Genomic DNA, 21,905 nt, shown 5'->3' on the forward strand with positions numbered 1-21,905 from the left:
AAGCCACAAAATGGCAGGTTCAAATTTCAATGGCTGATAAATCTTCCCCTAGGATTGATGTAAAGCTCTATCCTCTTAATTCACTCATTTCATTTCTTAGCTCTTGTAAAAATTCTATATTTGGCCCTGAACAGAACCCTACTATTTAAAAAAAAGTCTTACTCTCTGCTAGGGTTTGAAATAATGTGAAAAGAGTGAAAGTACACTAATAGAGACTGTGGCATGGTCATTATCTCCTGACTGCTGATGAAGGAAAGTAAGAACTCACCATAAATGGGAAGGAGAGCAAAGAGAACAAACTAGGTTAATTTTCACTGGAATAAAGTGAGGTGGGGAGGAACTATCCTACTAATTTATGAAAATCTATTGAGGAAGAAGCCAACCTCAACACAGCCCACTCAAGAGAGTAAGGTCAAACACTCAGCTGAACTGTCTAGCACAGAGCTGGCTGGAAATATCAGGAGAGCCACTGAACCAGTCAATCTCAAGGGATAAAGATGTACTGAATAACCTCTGCAGCTTCTAGGAATCCTTTAACCCCATATGCAGCTAACAACAGAGCCCCAGAATACATAAAACAAAAACTTACACAACTGAAGGGAGAAACAGAAAATTCAATAATAATCACTGGAGCCTTCAATCCCCCACTTTCTTTTTTTTTTTTTTTAAGATTTTATTTATTTATTTAACAGAGAGAGAGAGCACAAGCACAGGGAGCGGCGGGCAGAAGGAGAGGGAAAAGCAGGCTCCCCACGAAGCAAGGAGCCCAATGAGGGGCTCAATCCCAGGACCCTAGGATCATGACCTGAGCTAAAGGCAGATGCTTAGCCAACTGAACCACCCAGGCGCCCCCCATTTTTTTTTTCTTTTTAAAGAATTTATTTATTTATTTGAGAGAGAGAGAGAATGAGAGATAGAGAGCAGGAGAGGGAAGAGGGTCAGAGGGAGAAGCAGACTCCCTGCTGAGCAGGGAGCCCGATGCGGGACTCGATCCTGGGACTCCGGGATCATGACCTGAGCCGAAGGCAGTCGCTTAGCCAACTGAGCCACCCAGGCGCCCCCCCATTTTCAATAACAGATAGAACTATATAGCAGATAAAAGAGGAACAAGAAGATCTGAACAACACTATTAACCAGCTAGACCTAACAGACATTACAGAGAATGCTATTCAATAGCAGAATATATATTTTTCTCAAGGTGCACATGCAATATTCTCCAGGATAGACCATATGTCAGGCCATAAAACAAGCCTAAATGTATTTAAAATGATCAAAATCATACAAAGGTATGTTCTCCCACCACAAGGTAATGAAATTAGAAACCTATAAGAGAAGGAAATTTTGGAAATTCAGAAACGTATTTTTTTTAAGATTTAATTTATTTGAGAGAGAGAGAGTGAGCACAAGTGAAGGGAGGATCACAGGGAGAAAGACATGCAGACTCGGCACTGAATGTGGAGCCCAATGAGGGGCCTGATCCCACAACCCTGAGATCATGACCTGAGCTGAAATCAATAGTTGGACGCTTAACCAACTGAGCTACCCAGGCACTCCAACATGTGGGGTTTAAATAACATATTCCTAAATAACCAGTGGGTCAAAAGAGAAATCACAGGGGAAAGTAGAAAATACTCTAGGATAAATGATACAAAAACCACAACATACCAAAACTTATGGATGGGCAAAATTGTGCTTAGATAAAATTTACAGTTGTAAATGCTTGTAAGAAAGACCTGAAATTAATAACCTAACTTTCTACTTTAAGAAAAAATAAAAATAAAAATAAAAAAATAGACCCAAAGCTAGCAGAGGAAGAAAATAACAAAGATCTGAGCAAAAATTAATGAAATAGAGAATAGAACAATAGGCAAATCAATGAAACCAAAAGTTAGTTCTTTGAAAAGGTCAACATTTACAAATCTTTAGCTAGATTGACTAGGTAAAAAAGAAGACTCAAGTTACTAAAATCAGGAATGAAAGAGGGGACATTACTACCAACATTGCAGGAATAAAAAGATTATAAGGGAATCTTACAGACAGTTGTATGCCAATGAGTGAGACAACCTTGATGAAATGGACAAATTACTACCAAGATAAAACTATAGAAACTGACTTAATTAGTAATAGAAAATATAAATAGACCTATAACTGGTAAAGAGAGAGAGAGAGTCAGCAATCAAAAACCTTCCCACAGGGAAAAGTCCAGGGCCAGATGGTTTCACTAGTGAATTCTACCAAATAATTATATAGAATTAACACCAATCCTCAAACTTTTTCAAAATACAGCAGAGGGGGAATTACTTCATAATTCATTATATGAGGCCAGCATTACACGGATACTAAAGCCAGAGAGACATCACAAGAAAATTACAGGCCAATACCTATTATGAGTATAGATGCATAAATCCTCAGCAAATACCAGCAGCCTTAAATCTGCAACATATAAAAACATAATCCCATTGTGACCAATTGGGATTTATCCCAGGAATGCAAGGTTGGTTCAACACATGAAAATTGATCAATACGATATACCATATTAATATGATACAGGACAAAACCCACACAATCATCACAATAGGCATAGAAAAAGCATTTGACAAAATCCAAAACCCATGATAAAAACACTCAGTAAGCTAGAAATAGAAGGGAACTTTTTCAGTCTGATAAAGGGCATCTATGAAAATCCCACAGCTAACATCATAGTCTGAAAGCTTCCCCGCAAGATCAGAAACAACACATGGATATCTATTTGCTCCTACTTCTCTTGAACATTCTACTAATGGAGGGTCTAGCCAGGGCCAATTAAGCAAGAAAATAAAAGCCATCCAGATTGGAAAGAGAGAAGTTAAAACTATCTCTATTTGATGAAGAGATGACCTTTTATATAGAAAATTTTAAGGCATCCACTAAAAGACTATTAGACTTAGTAAATGAGTTCAGCAAGGCTGTAAGAATAAAAGATCAATGTACAAAAATCAGTCATATTTCTACAGAAATTAAATAAATGGAGGAAGACATCCTTTGTTCATGGATTGAAAGACTTACTATTTTTAAAAGATTTTATTTATTTGAAAGAGAGACAGAGAGAGAGAGCATGAGTGGGGTGAGGGGCAGAAAGGGGGAGGGAGAGGGAGAAGCAGACTCCCTGCTGAGCAGGTAGCCTGAAGCGGGGTTCGATCCCAGGATCCTGAGATCATGACCTGAGCCGAAGTCAGCTGCTTAACTGACCGAGCCACCCAGGCGCCCCAATATATCTATTTTTAATTAAAAAAATTTATTTTATTTTAACTTTTTAAAAATATTTTATTTATTTATTTGACAGACAGAGACACAGCAAGAGAGGAAATACAAGCAGGGGAGGTGGGAGAGGGAGAAGCAGGCTTCCCGAGGAGCAGGGAGCCCGATGCGGGGCTTGATCCCAGGACTCTGGGATCATGACCTGAGCCGAAGGCAGACGCTTGACAACTGAGCCACCCAGGCACCCCTAAAAAAAATTTTTTTTAAGTAGGCTCCACATCCAGCATGGACTTGAACTTACAACCCTGAGATCAAGACCAGAGATGAGAACAAGAGATGGACGCTTAACCGAGCCACCCAGGCACCCCAAAAGACTTAATATTAAGATGACACTACTACCTAAAATGATCTGCAGATTCAGCATAATCCCTGTCAAAATGCCAGCTGGCATTTTTGCATAGACTGAAAAACTGAGCTTAAAATTTATATGGAAACGCAATGCATCCTGGATAGCCAGAACACTCCTGAAAAAGAACAAAGTTGGGAGGAGTCACACTTCCCAATTTTAAAACTTTCTACAAAGCAACAGTAATCAGTATCATGTGATACTGGCACAAAGACAGAAAGGGAGACCAGTGGAACAGAATTGAGAGTCCAGAAGTAAACTCATATATTATGCTTAACTGAGTTTTGACAAGGGTATCAAGACCACTCAATGTGGGGAAAGAATAATTTGTCCAACGAATGGTACTGGAACAAATGCAAAGAATGAAGGTGGATCCCTACCTCACACCATATACATATATTAACTCAAAATGGGTCAAAGACTCAAATATACGAACTAAATGATAAAACTGTTGGAAGGTTTTGTCACCTTGAATTAGGCAATGGTTTCTCAGATATGATCTCTAAAACACAAACCAAAGGAAAAAAACAGATAAACTGGGCTCCATCAAAATTAAAAACTTGTATTTTGAAAGGTACTATCAAGAAAGTGAACAACTTAAAGAATAGGATAAAATATTTGTAAATTATATATATGATAAGGGCCTAGTAATCTAGAATATATAAAGAATGCTTACAAATCCACAACAAAAAGACCACCCAATTAAAAAAAATGGGCAGGGCGCCTGGGTGGCTCAGTTGGTTAAGCGACTGCCTTCGGCTCAGGTCATGATCCTGGAGTCCCGGGATCGAGTCCCGCATCGGGCTCCCTGCTCAGCGGGGAGTCTGCTTCTCCCTCTGACCCTCTTCCCTCTCATGCTCTCTATCTCTCATTCTCTCTCTCTCAAATAAATAAATAAAATCTTTAAAAAATAAAAAAAATAAAAAAAATGGGCAAAGGACTCAAATAGACTTTTCTCTAAAGACATTCAAGGGGCCAACAAACACATGAAAAGCTGCCCAACATCATTAGTCATTAGGGAAATGCAAATCAAAACCATAACGAGATGGTTTTATTTTTATTTTTTTAAAGATTTTATTTATTTATTTGAGAGAGAGAGAATGAGAGAGAGAGCACAAGAGGGAAGAGGGTCAGAGGGAGAAGCAGACTCCCTGCTGAGCAGGGAGCCTGATGTGGGACTTGATCCCGGGACTCCAGGATCATGACCTGAGCCGAAGGCAGTCGCTTAACCAACTGAGCCACCCAGGCACCCAACGAGATGGTTTTAAAAAGGAAAATAGTAAGTGCTAGTGAGGATGTGGAGAAACTGGAACCTTTGTACACGGCTGGTGGGAACATGAAACTGCAGTTGCTTTGGAGAACACTTTGGCCGTTTTTCAACAAGTCAGAGCCACCACATGACCCAGCAATTCCACTCCTAGGGACAGACCCAAGAGAACAGAAAAGACAACATTCACAGAAACTTGTCCACTGATGTTCACAGCAGCATAAGTCATGACAGCCAAGAGGTGGAAACAACGAATGTCCATCACTGGATGAGTGGACGAACAAAATGTGGTATGTGTCCATACGATGGAATATTAGTCAGCCACAAAAAAGAATGAACGTCATTCATGCTACAACATGGGAGAACTTGAAGATGTTCTCCTACGTGAACGGAGCCAGACGCAAAGGGCTACATACTGTATGATTCCATTTTTTTTTTTTAAAGATTTTATTTATTTATTTGACAGAGAGAGACACAGCGAGAGAGGGAACACAAGCAGGGGGAGAGGGAAAGGGAGAAGCAGATTTCCCACCGAGCAGGGAGCCCGATGCGGGGCTCGATCCCAAGACCCTGAGATCACGACCTGAGCCGAAGGCAGACGCTTAACGACTGAGCCACCCAGGCGCCCCTGTATGATTCCATTTCTATGAAATGTCCAGAAATGGGTAGATCCAGAAAGAGAGAGAGCAGATCTGTGCTTTCCAGGATGGGAGGGGGATGGGAGGGGTGAGAGGTTACTGTTCATGGGTACAGGGCTTCTTTTGGGGGTGATGCAAGTGTTCTGGAATTAGGCAGTTGTGATGGTTGCATGACCTCATGAATATGCTAAAAACCACTGAAATGGCTTATCCTTCACAAGGGTAAATTCTTATGGTATCTGAATTATATCTCAATCAAAAAGATAAAAATCAACCCCCTACCAATCGGAGAATGACTGTGGTAGTGAACCCATTACCAGCGGGAGTAAGTTCTCATCTCTCAGGGATGCTGAAGTAAAAGGTGGAGAATTCTTTGCTCAAAATGTTCACACATATGGATGATCCTTCAAGCATAGAATTCAATAGAACATAAAATATTTCAAGTTTCCTCAATACAGCAAAAAATATCTCATTTACACTTGTCAAATTGTTCTCTTTCAACTTTTTAGAATCTGCTGTTTTTTAAAACCAGGTGGAAACCCATCTCGGACAGATATAACTTATTACTAATCAGGGTGTATTCTGGGAAATTTCCCTTAGACTCATTCCTTCATCCCACCAATATTTATTGAGCACTTACTATGTGCAAAGCACCCTACCAGGCACGGGGGACACAGCGGTGAGCCACATGGCTAAATGTCCCTGCTGCCATGGGGCTGATGAAGGAGCAAGAGATTCTCAGAGGACGCTGACCCTGAAGAAAGTGAGACAGAGTAACCCCACCGAGGGCCTGGGCATGCGTCACTGCGCAGGACGTGCCCATGGTCTGGTCGTACTGGGGCGCAGCAGGGGCCCAGGTGAAAATGCCAACAGCGTCACTGTCCGGGGGGTACTCATGAGTACATTCTGTCTCCGAAACACACGCACGTGAAATCTGGGTATGGGATCTCCAGGTCGGCCTTCTGGACACAAGTGGGTCAAGAATACTCGACGACACGGTCTTTTTATTTTATTATTTATTTATTTTAATACAAAGCTTTGGCATTAGCAATTTTATGAAAAAATAAAATGTACTAAAAATAAACGCTTGTGTGGCATGATTGGTAAATGATGCACAAAAATAGGTTCTTTTTTCCTTCAAGGCAATCAGTCAGAAAGCAGTTTTTTTTTCTTCTTCAAAACCACTCTACCCTGTGGAATGAAAGGAAAAAAAAAAAAAAAGACAGAGGTCAAGAATTAGTTAAAGGGGAGTTGCCAGTATTTTAAAATAACAGAGAAAGTGATCCTCACTCAAGGGTGGCCTGGGGCCTGTCCCCAACTACTTCCTAGCCCCAGTGGGTAAAGCTAGTCAGCCCCTGGCATTTTCCTGAACTCAGCAGCTTCACATCTGTGGTCAAGTGGCTCAGTGACCTTACAGGTGTGTGTGTCCTCCCAAAAGGACTGCAGGGAAAAGCCCAGGCTAACAGCATCTTGTTTAACAATGCAGGGACAGTTATCATACAATTTACAACTTTTCTTGGTTTGAACGCATGTTCTCAGGGCTGTGTGTCCTGAAATCTACATCTGTGTCTTTGCAATAGGATCCCCCTTTATGCCTCAAACAAGAATGTCAGTCTTTACTGTGGAATGAACTTTGCAGAGTACAGACTTCCAGGGGGTGCGGCTCTCTCACCGGACTAGCCCAGACTGCATGCGCGCATGTCCCTCAATCAGGAGCCTGACGGAGCCTGGGGTCTTGGGCTAACGCTGCCCACCCCCCACCCCAAGCCTGGCTCTATGGGACTGCCCTAGCTCCCCGAAGCCTTGCACAGCTGGTTCACTTCCTTGGTTCCCAATTCATGTCTTCAGTGGTGCTTTCTCTTCTCTCTGCTCACTTCCAGATCCATGTTCCTGACTGCTTCATCTCTGGTCATCGCACAACTCTCCAGCACCTCTTGATTTCCTCTCCTCCCCCTGACTTCCTCCTTCAGCTCCACATTTCCACCTAACCCATCTTCCTGCCTCCGGTCTCTACCAGCCAGAGCAACTTCTCGCGACAGGAATCCTCTTTTTTGCTGAAAAGCCTTACGCGCTACCGGCTGTTTGCAAGAACCCAGTCCAAATTCTGCAGTCGGTCTACCGACAACCACCGCTTCCAGCCGACACATCAAACCCCAACTCCCTGAACCTGCTCTGCCTTTTCCTCTTTGTGCCCTAATGCCCGGCCTGGTTCCTGAGTTACCCCCTCCAGGAAGCCTCTGTTGACCCCCCGGGACCAGAGCGGCAGTGCCGCGGCATCTGTGTGACCCCGAGCCTGTGCTCAGTCCGCAGGCTCTCCCGTCCCTTCGGAGGGTGCCGTAAGCCTGGGCCCTGCGCACAGCCGCCCCTTCCCCACAGCACCCTGCAGGGCAAGGCCTGGCGCCTGGGGGGCTGCTGGGGACACTGAATGAACGAGAGGCCTGACAGGAAGGCCATTCACAACTTCACACAGAGCTCTGGACCGGGTTGTTCCTTCAGCCCTGCTAAAAGATAATGCACTGATTTTATAAAACTTCCTCAGAGAAATCAGATATTAGAGGTCAGAACTTCCAGTGGGTGCGTCGAGATTTTTACACTTACTTTGTTTGGCTGCTCTTCTAAGGAACTATAAACTATGGCAGCCACAAGATTAAAGGTACTTGTGAACACCAGAAAGACTGCGACGGAGACAGGGCAGAAGTCCCATCAGGGGTCCCCACTGCCTTTAATCTTCGTGTCATCACGTTTCCAGAAAGCCAACTGCCCTCTTCCACCATGTGATGTGGAACCCTTAAATGTCTCTCTGGAGTAGTCACAGACAAGCAGAGTAAAGAGGTGGATCCAGAGACACGGGTTTGAACACAATGCCCCTCTTCCTATGGCATTTCTCAGGGGGTCCCCCAGCCCCTCTGGGCCCCGGGTTATTTTCTGTATCTTATGCTCGGAGTGGCTAAAAGGAGAAGTCAATACTAACAGAAGGAAGTGGATTCATGATTAAACCAGGGGCAAGTTCAAAGCTTCGCGGGCATCACTACAAGGAAGGCTGCCTCGGAAAAACAATCCACGATGGGTGCTGGGGGAAGCCAGAGGTACTCGGCTGAGAACCAGAAATTCAGAATGCTTCAGATCTGCGTTTCTTAAACCGCCTATTGCTGGGCCGTGAGAGCAATGTGGAGTTCCTGACCAGCCTTAACAACAAGGTGCAGAGAAGAGATCAGCGGATACTGCACATGCTCAGGAAAAGATCTGTGAAGCCTGTTTCAGTTACACACGTGTGGATACGTGTCCCAATGTACAATGCAGTTCTTACAGCGGCAGGTGGTTAAAAAAAAAAAAAACTTAAAAATCACCGGTTTTGATACTTAAGGTTCTAAAAGAGGCAGCCAGCTGCCAGGGCACGCAATGCCTCCCGTCCTAGGAAAGGACCATTTAGGACAGACAAGCGAAGAGGAGCTCTCAGAACTGGAAGGAGCCTCTGACCTCCACTGGCCGCAGGGTTTGCCTCCAAACAGCGCCAGCCTCGTGGCTCGTTTCTGTCTGCATAAGCAGGTCCTGGCAACTCGCTAGCTTTCAAGGCATCCCATGTCATGGATGGACACTGCTGACCGGCACAAAGGTCTTCTTTGTCTTCAGTGGTGCTCTACCTCCCTGTGGATGCCTGCAGAGCTCCCGAACTACGCAATAAGACCACCCTCTGTATGCACTGGCTAGTCCCCACGGGGCTCTGATGAGTGTCACACGGGGTTGCACCCAGGAGTAAGTTGTTGGGAGGCGCTCAGTGAACAGTAGCTGTTCTCATCATCTCTGGGAGCCCTTCAGATACTTGGAGACATTGCTCACATCACCCTCAACTCCTCTCTTCTAAGCCAAGCATCCCCAAGGCATCGAAATGATGATGTTTTCAGATCCTTTTATATTGAAATATGTCAATGTTACTCTTAAGAGTGTGAGCAGAATGGGGCGCCTGGGGGGCTCAGTTGGTTGAGCATCGACTCTTGGTTTCAGCTCAGGTCATGATCTCAGGGTCGTGAGATCGAGTCCTGTGTCAGGGTGTTTGAAATTCTCTCTCTCCCCCTCTCCTTCTACCCCTCCCTGCTTGCTCTCATGCTCTCTCTCTCCAAAATAAATAAACCTTAAAAAAAAAAAAAAAGAAGAAGAGGGGCGCCTGGGTGGCTCAGTTGGTTGGGCGACTGCCTTCGGCTTGGGTCATGATCCCGGAGTCCCGCGATCGGGTCCCGCATCGGGCTCCCTGCTCGGCGGGGAGTCTGCTTCTCCCTCTGACTCTCTTCCCTCTCGTGCTCTCTCTCTTTCTCTCTCTCAAATAAATAAATAAAATTAAAAAAAAAAAGAAGAGTGTGAGCAGAACAATTCAGAAATACTGAAAAGAGAGTAAAACAGAAACATCATTCCTTTGATGGGGCTTATAAGTTTCTATCACTGCGCCAGTATGCCCGGGGAGCCGGCTCCCCGGGCATACTGGTGGGGACGACTCTGACCTGGGGCAGAGTTAGGGTTTCCTGGCCTCGGGTTATGCTACAGGATTTTACACTTGTTCTAGTTATTGTACATGAACCATGTCAGGTTCACTTCCTTCTGCTGAGATAATTTTGGATCCTGAATGTCTGGGTTTTACTCCTGGGCAGATCCTCGGGCACGAGTTCTAGGAATCAGAACCGAGGAACTGAGAAAGGACACGGTGGAGGATACCTAACCCAACCTCCCATTCAGCTCAAAATCCGCCTACATCACCTTCCTTATCTCACAACTTGTGCCTCAAATAAAAACAACAATGAAAACATTTACTTTTCTTATGTTGAGGGAAAAACGGACTGATACAAATGTAAGCTGGTAAACGCTGGGATCTAACGAGGTTTTCTGAATACTGAAGTAGAGCAGCAAACCTCCTTTGGGAACTGAAGTTCACTAACCTTGCCTACTTAAGTACTAAGAAACGGGGTATGAGAAGATGATAAATGTATTTACCTTGCGTGTATTTGCTTCTTTGACTACTATCCTGTTTATACCTGCCAAGCCTCAACATTCACTAGATTTGTTTGCTGTGTTAAAAAAATTAAAGCACAATTAGTCACGGTTGAGTATTTCAATAGTGTTTCGACACACCAGAAGGGGTCTGACTTCAGATCAGACAACAGTGTCAAGCCCTGGGTAATGGTGCAGGTGCAGAGCGTGGTGAGGGAGGAGGCCGTGCCTTGACCCCCAGCGGGGCAGCGCTGCATGCGCCCGGCCTCCCCGGGCCTGCCCTTACACGTGGCCCGCACTGCTGCCTCTTGCCCACAGGCTTTCACCAGTGACTAGACTGGGCCAAGGTCTTGCTGCAATCACAATACACAAGTTCAGTGCAACGCTGTCAGAAGAGTAAACTAGGATAGAAGGTAATATGTGGAGAGGTGAATTTTACTAGCAACTTCCAAGATAAATCGCTCACATGGGAGAAAATGGAATTCTACTCCTACAGACTATCTCACACATGGATGAGGTCACCTAGGAAATTAAAACAGCAATTCGATTAAAAAGGCAATCTCATTTTGGCTGTAAGTTTTTGGTAAAGGCAAAAAGGAAGGTAAGATGGATTTTAAAGAATTCATTAATGAAGAATAATTATAGATTTATTTGCTAATATAGACTTTTCTCTGGAATTAAAATCACCTAGGGATTTTTCATCAACATTCTTGGGAAGGAGACACTGAGTAAGAGTGACTGTCTTTCTTTTATCCTCCACAATTGAAATGGCCTTTAAAATCTTAAGTAATTCATGTTATATAAAAAAGTCAACACATAAAAGCACAATAGGAGAGAAAAACATCACCCAAAATGCTACTAAATTAAGACAATAACCATTCATATTTTGGTGACCATTCTTTCATGCATCCATATGTCCCCCCCCTACACACACACATACACACACACTCTTTCCCTCTCTCTCTCTCCATGGGATCATGAAAATTGTCCTTCAGAGTAGTTCTGACTGAAGGCACAGAAATAATATCTGGATGAACAACTGCTGTATCAACCCTCTACACAGGCTAATGCGAGAAGGGTTGGCTTAAGACATGGATCTAAGATTAGTGCTTGGACTGAGTCATGCAGGCATCTATGCGTGGAATCGAAATATTATGGCCCAGGGACTTTGATTTCTAAAAGGTAACATGTCTACTGAACCTTCTCTAAAACACCTGACGCATGACCTGAGCATCTGGCAGATCCTGGGTGGCAGCGAGACAACCATTAGATCACTTAACAGTTCTCTACAAGTGCCCAGAGTGTCTCTATTCGCTGTAATTGGCTTTCACTCATTTGTGAGGTTTAAGGAGTGGACTCACACCATCATCTAGTCTGATGGGGTCACTGTGAGAATAAGCAAAAGAGGTGACTGCAGGTGAAATCAGTATTTCCCTCCAAACTGAGGTCTGAATCACAGGACTCACAGAGCTCCGGTGATTCTGTATTATTTCATGGAAGAAAATGAAATTCATTTGCCAAATGATAGAGGCAGATAGATGGTCATCTTGTTCACAGGACTTTGGAAGATTCTCAGTGGAACTGTTCAGCTAACATTTATTGAGCACTTAAAATGTACCAGGCACTGTGCTAAGCACTTTATATGTTACTTCGTACAACCTATGATGTATGCCTGCCATTATTCTTGTTTTCTGCATAACTAAAATGAACTTCCCGAGAAATACAGCTGCCCAGGTCTCCCAAGCAGAAAATGGAAGAACAGAGAGTCAAATCCAGGTTACGTCTGATTCTAGGGTCTGAGCAATGAACACTGTGTTATGTTGAAGTCAACCTGCATCAGCCAGGTTGACCTGTTGGATGAGCAGCCAAGACTACTCCCCTGCAGGCTGAAGGATGCCAACTGACCCGGGCATCCTCCCAATGTTTGCTAGGGGCCAGGTGTGCCCATGGGCACTTCTTAAAAGTATCGAGCCAACAGGTCAGGTTAGAGATGATAAAATCACGTCACTGTAACTGGAGGTTACTTGCCCATTTGTTTTCACAGCTGGACAATGAGTGTTCAATTAAATCAATTACATGGGCTTGGCCGGTTATTATTCATCTGTTAAGACACCAGGACATAAGTGTGTGTGGAGAGCACATGAATTCCCCCTGTGCCACATGAGGTCCATATCCGGGCTGCGTCCTAGGGACACTTTTATCTCCAATGAGTTTTCGTGAATACTGGTAAAAGAAAGGACTAAATAACACCTTACAGTAAACACCTTAAATTTAAAACAAAACAAAACCAAAAACCTTTCCTGTACCTTAGCCCTGTGGAAAGCAACTCCTGGAAAATCACTGGATCAAAATGGACCTCAACAGCCAGCTAGCCCAGTTTCGCCTACTCTGGAAAACCTCTGACCTCCAGCAGCCCTGAGAGTAATGCATGGCATCCGCCTGCACGCCTCGTCCTGAGCTCTCCCCACGGCAAACTGTCTCTGGTGGGGGGGCCTCGCTGACAGATGGTCTTCCTTTCACTGAGATGAAATTCGCCTTCCTGTCCCCTGCCCTCTGGTCCTCATTTTGCCCCACAGAAATACAGATGACACTTATTTTGTTTTCCCAACAGTCCCTGACAGTCTTCCCAATCTCTGGAAACGCGGGTCTTGCTGATTGCTTCTTTCTTGCGGGCTACACATCCAAGTCACTGTCCCTTGCCCCAGGCCAGGGTGCCCGTGTTCCGTCAAAAGCTAAGTACGTAAGGATCCGGGTAAAGTTTGGTGGGCACACAGGAAAGTGGGACTATTCCTGCCAATGATCAGGACATGGACCTTCTTTACACCGTGACTGTACGGGCGCCCTTGGTGTCTGCGTCACACGGCTGCTGTGCTCTAAGCCTGTGGCTAACGGAAGCCCCTAAATCTTTTCTCAAGGGAGCTGCTGTTGCTGAGCAAGGTGACCTCCCAATCTGTGTACTGACTACAAATACATGGTCACGAAATGCATTACTTTGCTAGGTATGATCTCATCAGGATCAGTACGAAACCGGTGGAAGCCAATTTTCACCATCTTTATGAAAATTACTCTACAAGTTTTCTTGGGGTCATCTGGTACATGCAATCCAAAAAATAACTGGTTACTTACTCATTAGCATTCAAGCTAGCTGTGGCTCTGATGATCATGTAGCAGAGTGTGAGGGCACTGAGGAGGCCAAAACTGGCAATAATAAACCATTCTTCTGTTGACAAAGGAAAGGGAGGAAATCACTCTGGGGAGAAGACTTAAGTCAACTTGATGTCAACATTTCCCTCAAATGCAACGAAGCAGACGTCAACGGAGGTGTAAGCCAAGACTGGCCCAAGGAGGTGAAGCAGGAGGAGGTTTGCCAGAGAGCTACTAACTGGAGAAGGTTAGTGGAAGTAGTGGTGAGAGCTGCAAGGGAGAAAGGAAAGCGCGGCCCAAACATTTCTTCCAGTTAAGGTCCTGAGGTCTGTGAGGAGCGTGGCCACCAAAAAGCTCGCAGGAGAAAGAGGTCTATCAAGTTGCACGTGGGCAGAGATTTTTTAAAATCGCTGCTTTAGATGACGGTACAGTAGACCTGCCACACTTCTATAACCTTTCCTTCTTCCTTCTGTCGCTTCTGCGCAGTTGTGTCACTCATTCTTAGAGGAAGACTTATAAATACGGAGTAGGGGTCCCAAAGGTCTTGAGGGCACTCCACGCAGTCCGGAGGCTGGCCTTCCAGTCTACTTTCTTTTGTCCTAGGCGTGGGTTTACTTACAGTCTTTATGCAAAAAGGACATCTGATTGGTGTCCCTTGGAAAGGACTACCCTTCACGCCCCCACCGGCGGGAGCGGCTCTGGCCATGTCAAGCAGGTGATTCACCAGGTACCTGGCCCATCAGAGGGTTGAAAAGCTCTGGTACCCAGAACTCTAGGGTTTTCAGCTAGTCTCTCTCTCAATCCAGGATGTCGTTGTTAGTATTTTCCCTTCTTTTCAAAGTCTGAACTGTCAAGGTAACTTCCCAAAACACTATTTATTGAGAACCTCAAAAATAACCTGTGAACCAATCCTGGCTTCCTAAAAAGGCTTACCTAGAAAATATTTCCCAGAGTATATGCTACCTTGGGCTGGTTTAACCAAGTGGTACACGGCGAAGCCCCCTCTGTATCTGTAGTGAGGCGGCGGGAAGACATTTATACTTGGAATACCAGATGTTTATCTGCAAAAGCCATGGGTCACATGAGTGTTTCTCAATCTGGTTTCCATGAATCCCACAAATACGCAAAACTATGTGTGCCTGGGAACTTTTCTAGAAAAAGGTGATTATATTTTCATTGGATTTTACAGGTAGTGATCGTCAAAAGGTTGAGAACTGTTCTTCAGGATTCCAGGACGATGAGTTTGTTCTATGAGCATTTTGATTCATATTATTAAAATGCTTAGCAAACTCTTTCTTTTTTGGTAACAGTGCCGCCACCGCTTCCTGGATTACAGATTCCTCACGAGTGCAGTGAATTTCTTAAGGTTTTAAGTAAAAAATGAACATTTCAGAGCCCATACCACATTCACCATTTCTACCCTGCAAAGATTTTAAGTTAGGAAAAATGTACCCTGGCATTTAAAAAAAGTTAAGAGCTGACTGGTCATCAGGATCAAGAAGCTTAACCCAGTGTTCGTTCTTTACCTTTTTTTCTTCTCTGAGACCTTCAGACGTGATAAGCAGACTAAGATTTAGAACTGCAGTTACATGTGTGTTTCTGCATTCTGAACAGAGCATCCGCAGATGTATGGCATTTTGGCTATAAAAACTAGCAACCAAAAAGAAGCAAGCACTACCGTGACGATCCCCAGTGGGCCCCGGGGTACTCCAGCAGCAGCCGGCCCCGGTCAGCTCTGCCCACCCCGCTGGGTACTTAGCACAGTGCCTTGCACAGGGGATGCCGGGCAAATGTGCTGTGCTTGCTGAGACACTACAGGGCTGTGAGGGAAAAGGAGAGGTTGCTTTGGGTTAATTTAACCACACGAATGTATTTATTAACATGCGTCAATTCCACTAGAGGTGATTCATTTGATACAGGAAGTGACTTTTTTTTTTTAATCATCAAAATGTAATATTTTGAAAGGACGTTTCTGCAAAGACTATAATGGGATCAGAACTGAATGTAGTAGTAGGTGCTCAATAAATGTCGATCAATGAAGAGCTGACAAAAAGTCACTGCTAAATAACCTGTTTCCTTTATTGCTACTGGATCAGCGTTTAAAAAATCTACACCCTAAAACCTGAAAATATGAAAAGCTTTAATTAAAACAACTCGCCTGGATGTGGCAGGAAATGAGTCAAACTGCAATGAAGAATACTTTTCCTTGTTTTATAACTGAATGAAGTCTCCTCGAGTTCATACAAATGATAGAACAAAACCTGGGAAACTGCTGACGACTACTAATCTCTGGTCGGTGGAAAACATGTGTACTTCAATTGAATACCCCACTCAAGCCTTCCTACGTGGAGGAAAAATCTTTCATGACAGCTTTCTCTGCGCCGCGGCCTCGCAGGGGCTGAGGGCTGGAAGCTACAGCAAGCGACAGCACGCACTGGGCAAGGCAGCACCACAGTGCTGACAGGGAGGCTGGAGAGAGGCGGTTAGATGGAGAGACCACGTGGAGGATGGAGCTGAGGGGGACAGCTGGCTTGTGACAGGGTGACCGCCCACACACACGCCTGCCGGCCCACGCACATTGTCCCCGGGCGGCCATCGACACACTCCGAGCACCTCCGAGCACCGCGGCTCTCCTCGGCAACACTTCACCCATCCAGATGCCCCAGACTAGCGAGAGCATTTGTTAAAGGCACATCACGCTTTGGCTTTTCTCCCGCCCCGCGTCCAGTGACCCCAAAGATGGAAGTGCCAAGACCCCAGACTCCGTAAAGTGAAGTGAGCAGCAACAGGGTGTCTCGAGTCTCCCCAGAGGAAGCAACTCTAGGGAGTGTGTTCAGATTCTGCCCTGGGTTTCCGCTAAGCTGCCTGTAGCCTGGTGCTCGCGGCTGGTCACACAACACAACGCCCCACGTCGCATCCCAGTGGGACCCTTTAAGACACCCGTCTGCAAGGTGGCCATCAAAGCAGGTGTCTACACGGCTACTGAGACAACTTATCAGACAGCCTATATATTATACACAAACAAGCTCCTTACTATCAGGAAAGTTTTGTCTCCCCAAATTCCTGTTTTCACAGAGGTACCTGTCGCTTCCTCTGTAACAGACTAACTCCCTGGCCCAGGTGACTGCCTCCACTGCCCTCTGGAGCAGTCAACACGCACCAAGCACAGCGGCAAACCTGCCCTGTGCCTGGGTACAGGGCCCCACTTACTTGTTACTGCAATGTTGATCTCTCCCGTTCTGGGAGTGAGCTCTCCGTCCTGAGGAAGAGGCGAGATCCCCGAAGTTCGAAGTGGCTCGAGGCCAAGGGAGTTGTCGCTGGCGAGGTCACCTAGGGCTGATCTTCGGTTAACGGCCTGGGTTCTGGTGAGCCTTTCCATGTCAAATGCTACGTTATCAGTACATGGCAAATTTGGCTGCAAAACATTTCCAGATTAAGAGACTTAGAAGAATAAGAAATCTCTGATAAAATTCTAAATGTCTGACACCCTGTTGAAAAGACTTCAAGTTTTTTTTCCACGTGATTTCCTCTCATTTCTTTCCCCATTTACCCTTTCTCACCCAAGAGTTTTCCTTTAAAAGAAACAGATGATTTCCTACCAAATATGATACAAAAGAAAACCGAAATCCATCGTAGAGCTGAGGAAACTGGATATTTCATCTTCACTAAGAAACGACCACCTCTGGCGGACGTAACTCATGGGCAGAGGGAGTCATTATCATTATTCTACAGCTGACAAACAGGAAAATGCATCACTCCAGCTCTTCCATTAATGTTGAGGGAGAGGAGAGAACATAAAATACTGCGTTCCTCCTATTAACTTCTCTGCAATGCCCCATTTAGCTGGCAGTCAGTTTTTAAATGTCTTCTACCTTTAGACACATGACCAAGAGCAGATCGACGTTGAAAAGACCTTTGAGCTTTGAGTAAACCATGGGTTTCAAAATCTAAGCATCTAGCCCTGAAGGAGGTAGAGAGCTGCTCTGAGGCCAAAGCCTACCAACTAAAAAATGGGTGGAAAAGTCTCCTGGGGTAACAAGACAGTTATCTGGTTTCCCTAGAACCTTCAGGTCTGGCAGACGGAGTGCTGGAAGCAGAGCTGGGAAGGAGGATGGGCAGAGGCACAAGTATGGAGGAGTGACAGCCAACCCGACCCACAACGACGGCCTCCTGGTGGAAGAACTGCTCTAGATCACCCCACAGCCAAAGTAAAATGCTTAGAACGGTACCCTGGCAGAAGAGCTTTACTATGGTTTTTGTATTTAAAACCATGGTAGCTTGTAATAGACTCTAGAAGGATGTTCTTTACAAATAAAAGGGAGAAGTGTCTGCACTTCCAAGACTGGACTTAAGGCAAACAAACCAAACTACCACCAAGGCTGGAGGCAACACAAGGTAATACTTCCGGAAGCGTCTGCCACACGCCCGACATCATGGCAGACACTCTATGGTAAACCCTTCCCACGGGGGTGACAGTTCCCCAAGGGACATTTGGCAACATCTGGAGACATTCTGACCTTGCACCTGGTGAATCATGCTACTAGCCTTCAGGAGCAGCCAGGGATGCGGGAGACACTCTGCAGGGCATAAGACGGCCCCCCACCCCCACCCCCGATGGAATTATCTGGTCCACAGTGTCAGTGGGGTTGAGGTGGAGTGACCCTATGTTCAACTGTGACACTGACGTGATCTCCGGAGCCGGGAGGAGCCACCTGGGACCGCTCATTTGTCAGCTGACAGCAGCACATTTCAAACAGGACACCTTAGACATGCTTTGGGTTGCAAAGCTAAAAGGAGCAGTTCATCTGCTGGACACACTAAACTTCTGGTTCCACAAGGAAATCATTCATCCACCCTTTCTTGAGATCAGAAAGTATTTTATTTTTCTCTAAGAGGTGTTAATTTTGGACAGGTAGGTCTCTTAAGGGAGACCTGTAGGAAGTCTCCAAGGCCCTCGGTCAGTCAGTGCTGACTGGCCTGGCCAGAGCTGAATGAAGCACTGTGTCCTCGGTGTGGCCTCGGACCAAAGCCCCAGCAGGCTGGTACTGCCCACCTTCGCTGCCTGCAGCTGACCAACGCCCCGGGGAGCTAAGCCAGGTTCAAGAGAAAGGAACACAGTGATGACATAGTTTCATAGGATGCTGAATGCAGAAAAAACTTACTACTGGACCAAAGTAAAAAAATCTGTATTTCTAGGGGCGCCTGGGTGGCTCAGTTGTTAAGTGTCTGCCTTCGGCTAGGATCATGATCCCAGGGTCTTGGGATGGAGCCCCGCATCGGGCTCCCTGCTTGGCGGGAAGTCTGCTTCTCCCTCTCCCACTCCCCCTGTGTTCCCTCTCTCGCTGTGTCTCTGTCAAATAAATAAATAAAATCTTAAAAAAAAAAAATCTGTATTTCTAGTCCTTAAAAAAAAAAACAGATAATACCGGAGTGAAAGCAAAGCCCGTCCCTCTCTCCACTGCCATTCTTCGTATTTCCACCACCCAATGGAAGCACACTTTTGAGTGGACTAGTTCAGTTCTTTATCTTCTCTTCTGGGAGTTCCCCAAGACGGGCTGGAGTCTAAGGAATGTGGAAGAAAGGCCATGTGGCAGAGAAAGCCTGCGCTCTCTCGGGAGACTTAACCACCCACCTGTGCGATGCTAGCTCACATGCAAAAAGTAGTGACCATACAGGAAACATACCACAATTCCCAGGGCCTTCAAAATATTAAGTTTGCACATTGGACAGGTACAATGTTCACTAAGCCAGGGATCCACGCAGGACTTGTGGAAAACATGCCTATAAAAAAAAACAACACAGAGCACTGTATCACAGATCAGATACTGAACAACTATTAGATCCAAAGAAATGGAATTTTTAGTTAGTCTGTTTCTCCCCCTTTTTGGACATTCTGGCAAGTTCCAAGAGACAAATATTGGGGATGTAGTAAAATATAGCTGGCAGAAAACCTCCTGACCCCAATCTGTATGATGAGAACTGATAAGTGGTATTTGGCAGTTGGGTCTTTTTATTTCAGCAATTGAAGAAACTTAGGATATTTATTAAGAATGAAACAAACTATACCTTTTTTTTATTAAACATTTTATTTATTTGACAAAGAGAGAGTGCACACAAGTAGGCAGAGCGGCAGGCAGAGGGAGAGGGAGAAGCAGGCTCCCTGCTGAGCAGAGAGCCCGATGCGGGACTCAGACTCTGGGACCATGACCTGAATGCCCAGGAAACAAATTACACCTTATCAATCAGTTATGCTTTCTACGACAGCTCGAGTAGGAAGAAGGGAAATTCAAGAAGATACGAAGCAAGGGTTGAATGAAAAGAGTTTTCTGCACAACCATGAGTTGGTTTCACGGAACTTGGTTTCAATGTCATTTAGAACATTATTTAAAAAGACTTCTAAGTAATCTATGTTAAATGTCTGTGAAAGTTACAGGGTGGTTTGGAGTATTTTGGAGATGAAAGGTACCTAAGGAGTGAGGTGACACTGAGCCAACAGTTTTGAGTGGAAATGTGAAGGGGAGAGAGAAAGGATGGGTGATTTTTTTTTTTATTCAGGAGAGTGGAAAGTCACATCCTTGCGACAGAAAAGAAGTCAGTCATGGAGAGTCTTGCATTCTTAGAAAAGGGACCTGTGCCTTGTGGAAGGGAGAGACTTTGAGGGGGCTGTGGTGGAGGCTAAAAATGAAGCCCCAGAGTCCTGGTCAGAGAGGGAGAGAGGCGGGTGCCAGGACACACAATCTGGGCACCTGAGAGGAACTATGCTTGGAGTCTCGGTTATCGATAAAAGAAATTTTAAGAAAGATATAAAATTGAAACACGGTATGCCTTTGCAACTTTATGAATTTATAATTTACATGTGGCTTATAAATAGTTATATACAGCTGTTTAAAAATGCAGTTTTGAGGGCACCTGGGTGGCTCAGTTGGTTAAGCAACTGCCTTCGGCTCAGGTCATGATCCTGGAGTCCCGGGATCGAGTCCCACATCGGGCTCCCTGCTCAGTGGGGAGTCTGCTTCTCCCTCTGACCCTCTTCCCTCTCGTGCTCTCTGTCTCTCATTCTCTCTCTTTCAAATAAATAAATAAAAATCTTTAAATAAAAAAAAATGCAGTTTTGATCCAAAAAAGTAGATCTAAACATCTCGCTGCTTTAACTGGGGTTCGGAAGAAGCATGCAGGCTTACAGCTTCAACCTCAACAATGCATATGCACCTACCTACTGCTGCTTGGTGACCCTGCGCTCATCTCTTTGGGTAAGAATAAAGATCTCGAAGAATGAATTTATCAGTGCAGTCAACTAGAACCTCTTCATCCCGGAAGGCTTGTTGTATTTAAACCTGCAGGTTTTTACTTAAGGGGCAAAAGTCACCAAACCGTAGGTGAGCCCGAAATTCATTTAGTACACACAAGGCACGTCCGCTTCTTGTTCCCGTATCCTCGTAGGAGAGTGATCCAAGGGGGGCAGGGGAAGGGATCCTGCCTACAGGGCCCACTGGGCGGGCGCCTTCAGAGCCAGGGTCTACACCCCAGCAGCTGTCAACTGTGCCAGTGCTCACTGTAGTCTGGCCAAGGCTAGCACAAGGCTTCTACTCTTTCTGGGGAGGTGGACCCCTATAGGTTGACTAACAGGATCCCCACCCCCCCTTTACAAGGGTACATCTGCCTAACCTCTGGCCCGCAGAGCTCTGAGGGTCTGGTTAGCATAGGGTGGATTTTTCCTATGTTGGGCTTCCAAACTGCTCCCTTAGAGGTTTGTCGATGTGAAAGACAGTCCCTCCACACCGCCCCCCCTTGCGGTACTGTAATGGACAACAGACAAACCAGGTCTTCAGGGTCAAACCAAGAATGTCTCCCTTCCCTAGCTAGCTCAAAATCTGAGTAAGTTTTTTTTCTTAAAACAAAAAATCTTTTCCTTTTGACTGTGTCCACGCCATGGCTCTCCTACTGACGCCCACCCCAGTCAGCCACCTGCCCCCTCCCTCCTTTGACAGATTCCCCGACAGCCCGGTTCCTGCAGCCCTCGACAGCACACAAATGCAAGGTACTATTAAACACACACCCAGGCCAAGTAACGTTAACGTTTCCCACACTATCCCAATAAATGGTCAGAACGTGCGTGCAGGCCTCCGGCGCCGGAAGTCCCAGCACCAGTGACCTCTGACTAGCTCCCTCGAGGCGGGGGCACCCCAGTGACGCCTCTAGCAGCGGCCACAGGATGGACCCCTCTTAGGCTCCCAAA

The 21,905-nt window shown here is 45.5% G+C and overlaps 1 protein-coding gene across 1 annotated transcript in view; it reads right to left on the reverse strand.

Moving 5' to 3' along the window:
- Nucleotides 1–6,549: 6,549 nt before the first annotated feature.
- The window catches only part of RNF130 (ring finger protein 130), a 104,802-nt gene continuing 89,446 nt past the window's right edge, over nucleotides 6,550–21,905 (reverse strand). The window contains exons 8-11 of the mRNA XM_025862705.2: nucleotides 19,354–19,450; nucleotides 16,880–17,084; nucleotides 13,652–13,745; nucleotides 6,550–6,739 (exon numbers count right to left, since the gene is read on the reverse strand). Of these exons, the coding sequence (XP_025718490.2) occupies nucleotides 6,724–6,739; nucleotides 13,652–13,745; nucleotides 16,880–17,084; nucleotides 19,354–19,450 (412 nt within the window). The 3' untranslated portion in view covers nucleotides 6,550–6,723. The remainder of the gene's footprint in view (nucleotides 6,740–13,651; nucleotides 13,746–16,879; nucleotides 17,085–19,353; nucleotides 19,451–21,905) is intronic.

Source organism: Callorhinus ursinus, unplaced genomic scaffold, assembly GCF_003265705.2.
Source record: "Callorhinus ursinus isolate GAN/ISIS: 27379988/994484 unplaced genomic scaffold, GSC_fseal_2.0 scaffold81, whole genome shotgun sequence".
NCBI classification, from domain to species: domain Eukaryota; kingdom Metazoa; phylum Chordata; class Mammalia; order Carnivora; family Otariidae; genus Callorhinus; species Callorhinus ursinus.